The following is a 15535-nucleotide window of genomic DNA, read 5'->3' as shown; positions in this document are numbered from 1 at the left end:
GTCGAAATTATTTATCAGTACTATCGTATGATACAATCTGTGATGTACAAATAGTAAATTAATATTGGCCACAATTAATTTTATTGTTGATATTAGAGGGGTTTCGTTTTCGGTACCGCGAGTGTCAGTTGTAATGATAAGTCGTCACATGTTTGCCTGATTAGATTACGTTATCAGTTAATGGTGCAGATTAACTACCATTTGCTGGCTGAACCTTACAGCTCTACTGTATTATATAACAGAATTGTGAATAAATAATTTCTTACAAAGAACAAAACCTCCTCAAGTATACCTGACCACTAAAATATTTCCTGAAAATTGAAAACAAAAGCCTATTAAATTTGGATCAGTTGTTGACAAACCGCATCAGAAATTCAAACATAGGTATGCTACACAAAAATACAATTAACAACCGATACTTTTTAGACAAAAGGGGGGAAAAATACTGTCGATGAAAAATATTAATTATTCAAATCGTTCACAGATCTGAATCGTACGCATCGGACGCATAGCATTTTAGTATTCTTTGTATAGAAAATCATACAAGTGCGTCCACTGATCCGCATCGAACGGATTTAATCTACCATAAAATTAAAAATCCGTTTTACGCGATGCACCTTAGATGTGGATCTGTGGACGCCTACCATAAGTCAGCAACTAAAAACTTCTCTTCTTTTATACTTTAGTCATATCTTGATCATGACCAATATTTTCCTCCAAATTAGAAAAATTTTCATTAGGTAGGACAATAAAACAAAGGGTAGGTGACCAGAACCTCTTGGGTACTTGTCCAACTCCTGAACTATTAAATTTTTAGAATGTCTTGAAACGATTAAAATTTTAGTATTATATAAAATAGACGGTTAAATATTTCCAATTAAACAAAAAACGAACCAGAACCAGAAGTGGACATTATTAATCTGCGGGCGGAAAACCAGAAAATATCATCGATTATCTTCTGCTAAGTGCCCATTTATATATATCTAGGCATGTGTAGGTATTTAGTAATTAAAGAAGTAGTCACCGTGCTTTGCCTTAAGTTAACTAACAGGACCTATTACCTATGATTACCTAGCATTCTGATTAAGTCATTAAAAAAATATATTTTGACTTACTATCAGTATAATATAGTTTTCAGATATATGTCGTAAGAAGTAAACCTATCTGTTTTAGGGTTCTAGCTCGCATATCGATTTCGAATGGGTTGCCCAGTACTCTTAATTTAGTAGTAATAATACTAACTCCTCACTGCAATGTGTGAGAATCCCGTTCCAAGTTGATATGTATTTAGTAAGTAGATATTTAGACTTTGTTTGGACCTCAAGTTTCGTGGGTATTTGGTTAGGTAAGGTGTTCCCCATAAAGTGGTAAATAGGAGCCCATGTCATTGACCCACGAAATACAAAATCTTTAGACTTTTCTCACGAATACTTTAGAGCGACAAATTACTTATGAATACGTTTTAATTTTAGTGGAATATCGTATTAATGTACTGTATGTAATGTGTTATTATTACTACTGGATATAAAATCTCTTGGAGGATTTCCACGCGTCACGGTCTTATGCAGCTTGTTCCACGCCTCTTCACGCATATGATAATATAGGTATATACCTATTATGCCTATGGGGAGAAGGGTATGCCAAAGCGTCTTCAGTGTTCTAGTACATGGACATGACCATTGGCTACACTTTATGTATAGGTACACATATAATTAGAGAAAGGTGGTTTTGAATCAAAACCATCTTCTATTGTTCGCGTTATGTTCAAGTATTAGAAGCTTTTTAAAATATCTTTTGTTCATTCTCTTTCTTCAATAGAAAAGCTTAACGGTTTTGGCACGTGTTTCCTGAAATAAAACATGAAGTACCTACCTACTTAACACCTATATAACCGCTAAGCCTATTGTTTAACAAAATATAATCTCATACATTTTTCTCTACTAATGCTACTGTTAATTAAATATTATAATACGGACAGTGGCTTCATTGTAAACCTTGAACAGTCTTAACCACAGACCGTTACGTTCAAAGTATTGTGTTCCCTTTGGGTGGCGATGCCAATAAAAACAACAATAATAAACATTTAATAGCACACATCCGTGCACATGACCATGATAAATAAAACAGGTAGCGTATACGCACCCTGCCTACCCAATTTATTCCACATCCGCCGTATTAAATTACGTATTCTATAAAAAAAATTGGACTCACAAGGCGACGGGTTGTCCGATCTGTCGGCCGACGATTTCAACCCTCCAGTAGTCAGGTAGTCGCCCACAAAGTTTACAAACCGAGGGTCCACGTCGAACAATGATGTATCATTGCAATTTTTTGTCACATTTCACAGTCTAACCACATTTGGTGAAACAGGTGAATAGAAGATTAGTGACTTCCACACAACAATAGACGCACTGCACAGGCCATAAACAGTTAATTGGCGTATAGTCACTGCTTTAACACGGTGTACTGTACACTGATCACATCACAGTTCTATTGTATTTGAGTTCTCTCACTGTAATCCTGGTAAAGTTCTACACACAGTATGAGGTGTTTCAGGTTGTTATCGCTTGGCGGCAAGGCTGCGTGTGCGCAAGCGACGCGCGAGCAGTGGGAGTCAGGCGCGTACTACTGTGGCGATATCGTCGGAGGCAGTAGCGCTCCTGTCTCTCCCCCCGCCGCACCGCGTGCCGCCGCCGAAGCCTTCGTACCGTTTTTACTTGAAGCAATAAAAAAGGGAAGGATATCGTATTGTTTATTTTTCGTGTTAGTAGCTTATAAGTCGTGTAAATTAACGCCGCCCTCAAAATGTTTAGCTCGGCAATCGTGAATTTCGATCGTACCCGTTAATTGATAAAGCTTTTCATTCAATAGAGACAAACCTTTTATTTATTTTACTTTACGTATCAAATAAGTCAAAAAATAGGTAGGTATTTAAAAAAAGAAAAATAAAACTATCAATCGTACTTAGTTGTTAATTGGTAAAAGTTTTTCATTCCATTCAACGAAATAGAGCCCAAAACTTTTTATTTCCGTCACTTTTTAGAAATCAATGCTTTTTAGAAATAAAAATCAAAATAAAGGGTTAATGAAATACTATTCATATTTTTCAATACTTTATTACAACGAATTTCTATACGTACAGTCACATATATCTTTTAAAAATCTATTTTTTAACGAAATATGAGCGAGTCTCTACATAATATATTTTAATCACACTGTTACACAATTGAGACGTAACAAAAGTATACACTCAGATATTTTAACGTGTCGACTAAAATCAGTACTTACAACAGTGATAAAGATTGTAATATATAGTATGAATATAACACAGAGACTTCGTCCAGTTGAAAATGAATATTTTTTTGGGTAAATCTCTAGGTACATCCATCCTAAATGCAACTTAGGACATTATTTCAAATCTACGAGTAAAGATCGCATTAAAATCCATCCAGTAGTAAATATTAGTGTGGGCAGACAATAATAGATTTGATATAAAATGTTACAAATTGATTTTGCTAATTTTTAGACTCTTAATTTTCGAGTATTTTTGGTATTACTTCAGGTATTCATTACAATGAACAGATACTGGGTCTTTACTATTTTTGTATTATGTATAGATTCACATTGATGTCCAAATTTTTAATAAAACTAAATATAATTTGAATTTGTTCATTATCTTTGAAATACTTACGATGAACACATTACAATAATATTTATCATTTAAATTATTGATATACATCTACGTTACGAATAAAAATGATTACGTACACAATTATATAATAATTATCTAATTTCAACGTGCTCTTATATATATTTATTTTTATACTAAATATCGATTTTCGATATCTATTCCCCATTTAATATTTAACATTCACTAATATACAAGGCTACATCTAAAAGCTTTTTTTTAACAAAGTCAGTTTTAATATTCAAGTCTTTTTATATTTTTTTTACATTTAAATATATGTATTTGAGCTTTTACAGAATTACATATATACATACAAATAATTATGGATTATAATATTCTATTATTTACCAATTTTAATGCACAATTTAAGTCACTATTATGGACCGCATTCTAATGGAGAATTTTTAACCTCCAACCAACACATTTAATTAACTTTATTTAATTTTACTACTCTAACACTTATTACAATGTAACAAATCACTTTTATTTAATTTTATATACTTTCAATCACGTTTACTATGATAAGATTATTTATAATTTGGCCAAAAATAATTTGAATTGTATTTAAACTAAACAACACATCGACACTACTAAGCCACATAATTTTTAAAATATGAATATGTTGTTTCTTTTTCAGTATAATATTTAGCATCATCAGGGACAGGTTGAATGCGCCAGCATAATTCAAAATTTTGGTAAGTTTGATAAAAACCTTAATATTAATAAAACATATTTTTAAATTTATATATTACATCTATTACACATACTCAGTACCTAATTGATTATGGTATCTGCAAAGACTGAGATAATTATTTATGTACTCACATATTATTTCCATTCTACCTATATGAAGCTATTCTTACCTTTCAAATGGACAGCTAACACAAAAATTTATATACTCTAAACACTTTTCTTCATTTGATATAACGAAATGTTTATTATACATGAATAAAATTACATAATATATGCATTGCATGATCTGTAGAGCAATTTCACTACTCTTGATGTGATTGAACTACACAAATCGTACGTTTTTCAGTTATGGGCCGATTTGTTGAAAAAGCGGTTCTAGATACCTCGGTTAAGACTTGAGTTGAAATCTAAGATATACATAAATTTTCCAAACAAAAAAAATACTATTTAGTCATTAAAAACCTGCAAACATTATTCTTAGAAATATTTTTAAAAGTCTTTTGTACGTAAAAACAAAGACCGCGCTAGTTCAGTGCCTTTTTCCCATCCCAAAAAAACGCAACGTAACCATAGTTTTTACTTTTAAATAAACTAAAGTACTTGGCGATCAATCAATCAAGCAAATCAATAGGTAAATATGATAAATCATTAGACAAAGATTTTGCTGCAGATGAATCTGCCTAGTAGAAGGAAGATATGTCCAAAATGATAATTATGTTCCGAACCCATGTTAGATAATCTTCATGAATTCAAACTTCAAAAGCACTTGAAAACAAAACCTACTTAAATTTTAAGCGAATTTTAATTTAGATTAAAAAAAACAGACGAGGTAGTGTAAAATCTGGATAGTTGCCTCACTTTTGAAATAAGCTCTATTTATTGTTAAATATGCATTCAAAAAATAGAGCGTTGCATATAATATTTAATAATAATATAACGAATTAATTAATTTTTTTTTAATTAATTTAATGTTCATAAAAATAGATTTAAAGTAAATGATATTCTTACGTACGTATTCTTAGTACGAGTAATTGACCATAAAAAGGAAAAACTGCCTCAATAATAAAAACAAAAAACTCAGTCAATAATTTAATTCATCTTTTTAATAATTTGCATAAATATTAAAAAGATGAACTATTTCGGATACAATAAGCGGAAGTTGGCCCTTTACATTTCGAAAATAAATAAATAATGACTATTCAACAATATTGAGGAATTTTAATTAAGAATTCCAAGAGGGGTACCTACTTTATCTATTCTGAAATATATCTCCAACATAGTGTATTTAAAACCGAGGCATCTATCTGACTGAGGCAACTATTCGGCTTTCAAACTACAAAAACTTTGGAGAAACGTGGTTTATGAATCCTGTTTTAAGAACTCCGAATATTGCCTTTATTGCAATTGTATAACTTAACGATATTGAAGTCAACAGTTTCTATGAATATGTCACAAAACACAGAAATGTCTAGGATAATATACGTAATAATCTGCCTACCGATTCTATAGGAATAGTTTTCTCCTTACTACTTTTGATGTATTTTATTTTTTATATTACATTTTATTTTTACGTTGACTCTTACTTCTACTGATAATATTGTGCTATATTATCTATATTTTGCTAAATTTTAGTTTTTTAATCGTAGAGTAGTACATTTATTTCAAAATTTCTTTACAATATTATTAGACATTCCGAAATTTTCAATCTCATTATCCTTTCTTAGTCTCATTTTTCTCAGTCATGTACATAAATACATAGAATATCATAACTGGAGTCTCAGTCAAATATTTTTGAGTTCAAAAATGTCGAGTTCACTATTAATATTTTATTAAATATCTATTTTAGAATTATCTGATTTAAAGCTACAATTTTAAACAATTATTTTTAATTTCGATGTCCTTTAGTTAATTTAATTCTTCATTTTATAGCGTCATAAAAATTCTTATAAGAGTTTTTCAATCGAGTAGATTAATAATTATCATCATGTGTACAAATTTGTTTATTTATTGAAATCTGTATATCCTCGTGTTTATTTTATTAAGTATATAAAAAAATGCTATTCCTTTTAAATTAAAATAAAACCATTACAAATATTTAGATATCTATGTTTCGTAATAATAATAATAATATTATCTTCATTCATCTACTTGAATAAATTTATCTGACAGTGATATTTTAACATTTTATATTATCTGTAAATATTTTGATACGCTGTATTTCTGTGATAAATATTACAATATCATAATGTCTTTATACTTTCTATTATATTATATTTTCTTTTGCGAGGGAACTATAAATTCTGTAGCGGTTGATATTCATATTCTGGACGTTTTTAATAAAAAGTGGCAATTTAGGAAACACCCGATTATCTATAATAAATCTTAACAGAATAACAATGTCTGTCAGGTGTTATTATTACAGTTGTAGTAAGTTAGTGATCCATTGAGTTATTACAATAAGTAATTCAGATCAGATGTATCTTTTTCAGTGATATTCAGAATCATAATTATGCATCAGAATCATTATTATTTTTACGCTCACTGCATACGTAACGTATTTTAACCCGGATGAGACGGGTATTGGAATTATTGGAATTGTCGTTTTATAAGCACAAAATTAATATAACAGTGTTACATTACATTAAATTCACATGTACCAGGCCATGTCGCCGCCTCGTCCGTTTCTATCCGTATCTCGTCCGTTTTGTATGCAGCGACCTTTAGTCATAAGATGTACAGATTTATGAGATAAGTTTAAAACCGCTGAAGATTTCCTAGTGTTGGAAAATAGAATAAGTAACTTCTATTATACAGGGTGCTGGGGAGTATTTCCCATAACTGTTCAATTCCCCTGTGTAAAATGTTCTAAAATGAATATTGTCGGAGTAAGTAATATTTCTTTTGTCAGAAGATCTTAAAATGTGTCTTTAAAACGCATCCTTATAATAATGGCGTAGCCAAACTTAACGATAAACGATAGATAAAGACGTGTGTTACATGGATAGTCGGAATTATTTGAATTACTTTGTATGAAATTAAAAAAAACTTTCAACACCTTGAAGTTATGAAAAATACTCCCGAGCATCCTGTATAAAACAAAAAGATAGATGGTTAATCGGAAAAAGACGTGTTAATAAAAAAAACTAAAATAAAAAGGACTATTATATTTTTGGCACTGGCTATACGAAATCGAATGAGTCTGATGTAAAATGTTCTGGTCAACCGGCCTTCATCCATCGATCTATAGAGTATTCCAAAGCTGCCATCCACCTGAAAAGAAAATATAAAAATTGGATGATACTTGTAGTGTTTGTGTATACTAAATAGATACTTACATACATTATCTCATGTACTTTGGTAGTGTCGGCAATAGGACAGTCTGTCACCGGCGCTTGACCGGGGTGGTCGTGTGCGGTTTGCTTGCCATACCAGTGTAGGAATGAGCCAGTGATATCTTATAGTAAAGACGAGGGTCCTTACAAGTGGCGACGAGGATGGGGTTTGTTAAATAGGGCTTTGTTAAAAGTTAAAAAGAAAGGGATGTAGTGTTTGTGTATACTAAGTAGATACCTACAATACTACAATCTTAGAATAACAAAATATAATTTTCTATAAATCTAGTTACTGTTGTTGATTGATTGCAGATGTTAAAAGAACTGAGGTAATTCTACTTTTACGGGCTGTACCTAAATAAATAGATTATGGCCGTCTGTCAATGTTTAAGGTATTTGTGCAGTGGGCAGTGGTGACCTGCCTTGTGCCTAGGTTGTAGGTTCAATTCCAACAACAGAAAAATGTTTGTGCAATAAGAATAACTTTTCCAACGTCTAAGTATTCATTATTATAGTAAGTATTTATTTATATTGTTGATTAGTTATCAATTGTGATCACAGTATACAAACTTTGATCAAAGTATACATACACTGTTCAAAGTATACTAACCGTTTCCTATCCATCTCAGATTCAGTGTGAAAGTAGAAATGTCTCTGTTTTGGCTCAGTAGGCATCACCTCGAAAGCATATTTCTTGCCGCTTGAAGAGCATGCCTGAATTCTATACCCATGTAAACATGCCATACCTGGAAGGAAATAACAGATTAATTATTATTTTATAAGAAAATCATGTAAACAAATCATTTTTTTCCCATATTACGGGAACAGGAACTACGCGGGTGAAACCACGGGGTGTTCGCTGGTGTTATATAACGTTGGGTTGCAAATCTTTGCATTCAAAAAGCAATATTTAATTAAATATTTTTTTCAGTCACTCTAGATTTGTTATTATTAACCAAACAACGCAAAAAGAGGAATGTTATAAGTTTGACGTGTCTATCTGTCTGTGGCAACATAGCTCCCGAATGGGTGAAGTAATCTCGATTTAGTTTTTTTTTGTATTAAAAGTGACTTAAATACGAGAGTTCTTAGACATGTTTGATGAAAATCGGTTGAGCCATTTACAAGTTGTGGGGGTGAAAGTGGGAAAGAATAACCGAATGTCTGCAAATAAAATGTGGTCTAAAATGAAAGCATACTGAAAGAGAATATTAATGACTTGATCGAGAGTGTAATTTATAATTTCATGACCTTTGGAGTTTTTCAAAACATTCCATTTTATGGTATTAATATTTTATATATAAATTGTTATTGTTAAATTGTTATTTTTTTTTTAATTCTAAAATGGTGGATTTTTAATTAAAATTTACACTTAGCCGTGATAGCCCAGTGGATATGACCTCTGCCTCCGACTCCTGAGGGTGTGGGTTCGAATCCGGTCCGGGGCATGCACCTCCAACTTTTCAGTTGTGTGTATTTTAAGAAATTAAATATCACGTGTCTCAATCGGTGAAGGAAAACATCGCGAGGAAACCTTCATACCAGAGAATTATCTTAATTCTCAACGTGTGTAAAGTCTGCCAATCCGCATTGGGCCAGCGTAGTGGACTATTGGCCTCACCCCTCTCATTCTGAGAGGAGACCCGAGCTCAGCAGTCAGCCGAATATGGGTTGATGATGAATTTACACTTACCGAAAGCATTTTTACTATTTCCATCATTGTAGAAGTAGAGGCATGCGTCTTTGAGCACGCAATACCGTTTGGCCCAGGATTTCCATTTCGATCCCAATTTCATTAGATATCCAAAACAATCAGGCCGCGGTATCGACGATGGTGGTAACTTCATATTTCTTATTGTCACTTCAAGCCAGCCGTCTCTCTTTAAAAAAGAAAAAAGTGTTGTTAGTTCGATCAGTGGATATTAAAATACCTAAATGAGTATTCTCCTAGGTAGGTACTTGATTTGTTTTCTTAGCCATACTTAGAATGTTTTCGCGTAGTAGTACAAAATAGAAAAATGAGTGTTTATGCATAAACATTTTTAAATAAGTAAATTTACCTATACCACAGCCTTTCTTGATGAATACTGTTTACCAACAAATAAATTAGAAATGAAGGTAGAAAACTCATGTCATTTCATAACTTATTTATTTTAAATTATGCATTGCATGTTTATGAAATGTTATATAAAATATATATCTAATATGATTAATATATTTTATTAATTTAGCTTATTAATAATAAAGCTTATTTATCAAATTTATTTTCATTTATTCAAGAACAAGTTAAATAAAATTATTATTAGGTGTGAAATGACTAGTGATTTATACCCTCATTATTATTTTGTTTGTTGGTAAACAGTACTTAGGTACCTACTCATCAAGAATGGTTGTAGGTACTGTATGAAACTCAGTAAGCAGGTAGGTAAGAAGAAAAACAAACTAACCGTGGCAGAAACACAGTAATTTATTTATACCTTCCAATGCCAACCAAAACCCAATCATTATATTATATCATTATTGTTGAAGACCTTTGGGCACATCATATAATTTTGTTATATAAAAAAATGGATCGTGAATAAAGTAATACTGTGTCCATTTCATTGCACATCACTGCAGGCTAATTTATTATCTGTGACGTTTGCTAGTTGACATATACCTAATAAGACATTGATTTTATAGGTAACATAATGTAATGTCATCTTACTTACATCAATGTTGCTTACTTGTGGATATCACACAGTAGGTAAATGATGTGTATTATTATAGGTAAAAATTAAGAAAACTAGCAATTGATTAAGCGCCATCTCTCGCAAAGTATAAGTACTAAGACATAAGAAACATTTTCCGAGCTACGCACAGTAAGAGTATCTTATTTTCTTTCATGAAATATAGATATCGTCCATAACATTATTTCTATGGCGTAATAAACATTTCCTCGTGACCCCCACGGCCCGCTGTGACTTTTACATTCCTAGACTCCACACAAAAACGTTTCCCCTCACACTCGCAAATACTTCACATTACCGTTCGTTTCCAACGAAAATGGCTCTATTTGTCTGAATAATATATTTTTTAAATGTATTTATTATACTAGTCCTCTAGGGGTCTGATTTTAATCTATACTAATATTATAAAGCTGAAGAGTTTCCTTGTTTATTTGGTTGAACGCACTAATCTCAGGAACTACTGGTTCGATTTGAAAAATTCTTTCAGTGTTAGATAGCCCATTTAACGAGGAAGGTTCTAAGCTGTATATTATCCCTGTATTTCTACGGGAACTACGCAGGTGAAACTCCGCGGCGTCAGCTAGTTGATTAATATTGTTACCTGATTGCTAGCATCAATAGCATGTGCTAATACAGCACGCCATCTAGCGGCAGCTTCCGCGTTGTCTGCAGCTAGTTGCAGCCTGGTGCCGCCGCCGCGCTGCAGTCGGAAGCCATGTTGTCTGCCAGACTCATCCTCTGTCAGCTGGTAGTTCACAAGCATTAGCGCGCCTACTGGATGGACACTCTGGAAAATATAAAACGGGTTGTAAATATATTTATATTTTACTTATTTATAAATAGTTTTATAAGTATAAATTATTTTATTGTTAAACATGGCTAAAACACACGCGATACAAATTCGGAGTATGCCCGATTAGTTTTTAAGCCGTACGGGGCCCTTAGTCATGAGCTGGTTCTTGCCTGGATTACACATTTTTTGTTGTTTTGTTACACATTTTTTGTGTCAAACAATCAGCCTGGTTGTCTAAGGCGGAAATGCAGCTAGTATTCTTGCCATCATTCCACTTAGGCTTGATTTGTATAGTTATTAGGATAAGTTAGCTTATGTTCTTTTTCTTTATACTAGCAATCGCCGCTCGGCTTCACGCGCGTGGTTCCCGTTCCCGTAGGATAAAATCATATTATATCAGGGGAAAATATCACTCGGGGATAGTGTAGCTTTCCAACAGGGAAAGAGTTTTTCAATTTCGGTTCAGTAGTTACAGAGCCTATTCAAACAAAGAATCAAATCTTTCCTTTATATAATATTAGTATAGAAGTATAGATATTCGTTATTTCGAAATGCCTAGTCAAAAATCGCCTTACCGAATCCGTTTTGTAATAATACAGGCAGTTGTCCCTTTTCAGCACGAACCATCTTCTCGTCCAACGCAAAGGATGATGAGGTTTGATTGGTGCAGCTCTCCACAAGTATCCTGAGTACAAAGCCACAGGACTTCCCTCATGAGCTAGTGAAGCTACCGCTTCACATGTTCTTGCAACCTGGATAAACAAAAAGAATGAATAAACAAAAGAGTAGTAAAAAAGAAATGAAATTAGCTATCACAATCTACATATCACTAGTTGGTCCGGCTAAATCTCTAATCCAATTGTCTTTTAAACCATCCAAAAACCCATTTAAATATACACACAAAATTTCATCCAAATACAGCCGTTTTGGAGGAGTTAGGTGACAAAAACACGCACAGAAAAATTATATACCGTTACTAGCTATATATACACACAAATTCCATTCAAATCAGTCCAGCCATTTAGGAGGAGTTACGAGTAGTTGAATTATGTACCGTTAATAGCTGACCCGGCAAACCCGTTGTTTTGCTTTATAATTTTTGGGGTGGACTACCTTTATCATTATGAAAAACATGGGCGTAGCCAGGATTCTATCTAGGAAGGTGCAGCTATACGAAAATTAAGTAAGTATGTTACACACCTCACTAGGCCCATGATGTAAAATAGAAGTTGTTCTCACCTACCTGATATGGACACATTTTAATGGAAAATTTCATAAAAATCGTTCCAGCTGTTTCAGAGAATTTTAATAACGAATTCGCAAGAATTTTTATATGTATATTAAATTAAGATATTCATTTAACAAAGTCTAGTTTATTAAATTTATAATTCTAATAATATATAAAAGAGGTTCGAAGACTTTTTAACGGGTGTTTTTTTTCAAAAATTGCTGCCGCATATTGAAATCTTTCTATAGAAAATAATCAATAAACAATAATCAAAATTTTATACTACAGCTTCTAGGTTCAAAGATCTGTATTTTATTGATTTATTGAATAAGTAAATTTATAAAATGATACGTATGGAACTGTATTTAATTAACGTTATAATTTTCCATAATTAAAAATTATAATGGTAATAAAAAACTTACGTCCAATTCTAATAATTCAGAGCCAGAATGCGCTATCTTCACTACTTCTGAATGAGTTTTATCTACTACGTTAATTCCTGAAAAAAAGACAAAGAAATATTTGAACATTACAAAATATGTGTACAAAGTCTCTCACTAATTTTAATCTTCATTGCACGCTGGGAATGTAAATAGCTATGTTTTATGTAAATTTCGGATAACGCGCAATGAAAATGAAAAAGATTTTCACGGAAAATAAACGGGAAATTTCACATGCTATTTCATAACGATTGTGATATCAGATATCATTATGACAAAAATATACTCATTACTATTTTTGTCATAATCAAAAGCATGAAAAAGATATTTTTTTTAGATTGTCCTATCCGACAATTTCTCTTCAATCAGTTTTCTTTGGAAAAAAGCACCTTCATTAGTTTGAAAGTTACGATCAGACAGATTTACAATAAACCAACGCGGACTTATTTATAATCATGGATAAGGATTTAAACCTCTCATCAAACAAACAAAAGTAAACTTTTACTTCGAAGAAAATTCAGTTAATATCTCAATCCATGATTATGAATATGAGGGACGAGGTATTACATGTTAACATAATATCCCCTTTTGCGTCACTGGTGTAGATGTTAATTGTATATATTCAGGAGGGGAAATCCTCATTGCCACCCTAAAGGGTAGTGTCGGATTCTTAACGGACTCCTACCACCATGTTAGTCATGTTAATGTTATATCAAGAACTAGCCGCAAAATAATAATTCGATTTAATTTTCATAACATTACCATTGACAGCTATGATGATATCTCCAACTTCAAGCCCAGAAGACTCGGCTGGGGTGTCGGGTTCGATCGCTGACACCACGACTGGCTTGCTACCGTGTATTCTGAACCCAAATTCTTCATTGCCACGTCTTACTACCACCGTTTTGTCACTTTCTGTAAAAAAATAAATGAAAACTTTATTGAAACAACATAAATTCCACACAACTTGAGTGCACAAACCATTTGTATTAATTAAAGATGCTTAATGTTATTTATCAGAACAAACTCTGGATTCCCATTTGCACAAAGATAGTGGCGTGCCACAAGGTATTAACTAGAGTGGCGACAATTTTGTACAATTTGTAAAACTAGAAATTGTACAAACAAATTGTAAACTCCGTCTCCAAATACACGATCTTAAAGAGTCCTCAGGGTAGGCAGTGCAATTTTGCGTCTAACATTAGACGAAGAAGTCGAAGATCAGATTATAATCTTTTATTTAGTGATTTTACGCCAGGACGAACCAATAACACACAAAATGCGGTAATTTTCATTTAGATAGGTACTTAAGTAGTTATTTTAAAGGACTTGATAAAGACATCCATCGAATAAATTTAAGATCAATAGGGAAAATCATTAATTAACTGTGGTAAAACTCTCGCAAGAAAATAAATACAATCAAACAACCTAATACAACTAAAGTAAAGCGGTTACAGGTGAGTACTAGTAAAATACGATATGAAAATAAACGTGAACTAAATAGTAAATACAAACACAGGAATTTATGACGCAAAACAGGCAATAGGTGTTGAGAATTCGAACGGCCCTGACATACATAGAAAGAAAATATTCGATCATCTCAAGGATGCATTAAGTTCTTCTAACCATATGACTTTCGCTGAATAGTTTGGCAAAACGCCAGATGCCATGGACGTCAGTAGTATGTACCATTCATACAAATCAGGCTGAACTTCTGGGTGGAGAATCGCTTGTTTAACCGATAGCCAAAAAGAGGAGTTCAGTGATTTTTGATTTGTATATTTTTTTTACTATATGTCCTATTTTTCAGAGTAGGTACCTGTGTGTTCGTCAATTGCTCACCTAGCTACATATCTAAAATTTATTTTGTTTGGGTGTTCACACGCTTTACTTTGAGTAATGGATATCATGAAGGTAATATCGTAGCTTCATAGTATCCATTTTCACTTTTTGGATAATTTCCAATATCTTGTTAAGTGACGTTAGTAGAATTTTGTTTTTTCAAGTTGTCCCCATCCCATCCCCTTCAAGTTGTTCCTATACCCCATCCCATTTCCCCCATAATTGTTCCTATATTCCTTCCTTCCTCTATCTCACTAATATTATCGTCAATTGTTTACCTAGCTACATCTATTACATTTTTTTTTTGGGTTTTTACACGCTTCAAATAATGGATACCACGAAGGTACAATATTATATTTTTTGGGTAATTACCGGATTCTTGTTTTTCAAGTTGTTCCTATATCCCATCCCCATTTCCCCCATCACTGTTCCTTTATTCCTTCCTACATACCACTAATACTGGAAGAAATCGCTACTTAGCGATAAGGCCGCCTTTTGTATGCTGATCTCTTCCTAATTTGTTTTTTATTTCACTTGTTTTTGTCTTTGTGGTGTGCAAATAAAGTATATTTATCTTATCTTTTATCTTAATATTATAAACGTGAAAATTTGTACGAATTGAAATTTTCGCTAACGAAATAGCGGGCGAACTCTATTATAATTGAATTCACATATTTTTATAAAAACATATTTTATGTTAGTATTTTATAAAATATATAATTATATTACCAGATGGATCCGTAGCTATAAGTCTATTAGCTTGGCTTTGGCGACACCATAACACCAGCAT

The 15535-nt window shown here is 32.4% G+C and overlaps 2 protein-coding genes across 7 annotated transcripts in view; both read right to left on the bottom strand.

Moving 5' to 3' along the window:
• The window catches only part of LOC112044995 (protein bowel), a 47711-nt gene extending 45062 nt beyond the window's left edge, over nucleotides 1-2649 (bottom strand). Inside the window, exon 1 of the mRNA XM_024081020.2 lies at nucleotides 2212-2649. The gene's annotated coding sequence lies outside the window, so the exon portion shown is untranslated. The remainder of the gene's footprint in view (nucleotides 1-2211) is intronic.
• Nucleotides 2650-3100: 451 nt separating this feature from the next.
• LOC112045005 (uncharacterized) overlaps nucleotides 3101-15535 on the bottom strand; it is a 223345-nt gene continuing 210910 nt past the window's right edge. For all 6 annotated transcript variants that reach the window (XM_024081038.2, XM_052887313.1, XM_052887310.1 and 3 more), the window contains 7 exons: nucleotides 13666-13818; nucleotides 12886-12962; nucleotides 11811-11987; nucleotides 11044-11229; nucleotides 9407-9593; nucleotides 8324-8459; nucleotides 3101-7651 (listed from right to left, as the gene is read on the bottom strand). In XM_024081038.2, the coding sequence (XP_023936806.1) occupies nucleotides 7600-7651; nucleotides 8324-8459; nucleotides 9407-9593; nucleotides 11044-11229; nucleotides 11811-11987; nucleotides 12886-12962; nucleotides 13666-13818 (968 nt within the window). In that variant the 3' untranslated portion in view covers nucleotides 3101-7599. The remainder of the gene's footprint in view (nucleotides 7652-8323; nucleotides 8460-9406; nucleotides 9594-11043; nucleotides 11230-11810; nucleotides 11988-12885; nucleotides 12963-13665; nucleotides 13819-15535) is intronic.

The sequence above is a fragment of the Bicyclus anynana genome, chromosome 19, assembly GCF_947172395.1.
Source record: "Bicyclus anynana chromosome 19, ilBicAnyn1.1, whole genome shotgun sequence".
In the NCBI taxonomy this organism is placed as follows: Eukaryota; Metazoa; Arthropoda; class Insecta; order Lepidoptera; family Nymphalidae; genus Bicyclus; species Bicyclus anynana.
The sequence above is the reverse complement of the archived record's forward strand: the minus strand, read 5'-3'. Positions and strand labels throughout refer to the sequence as shown.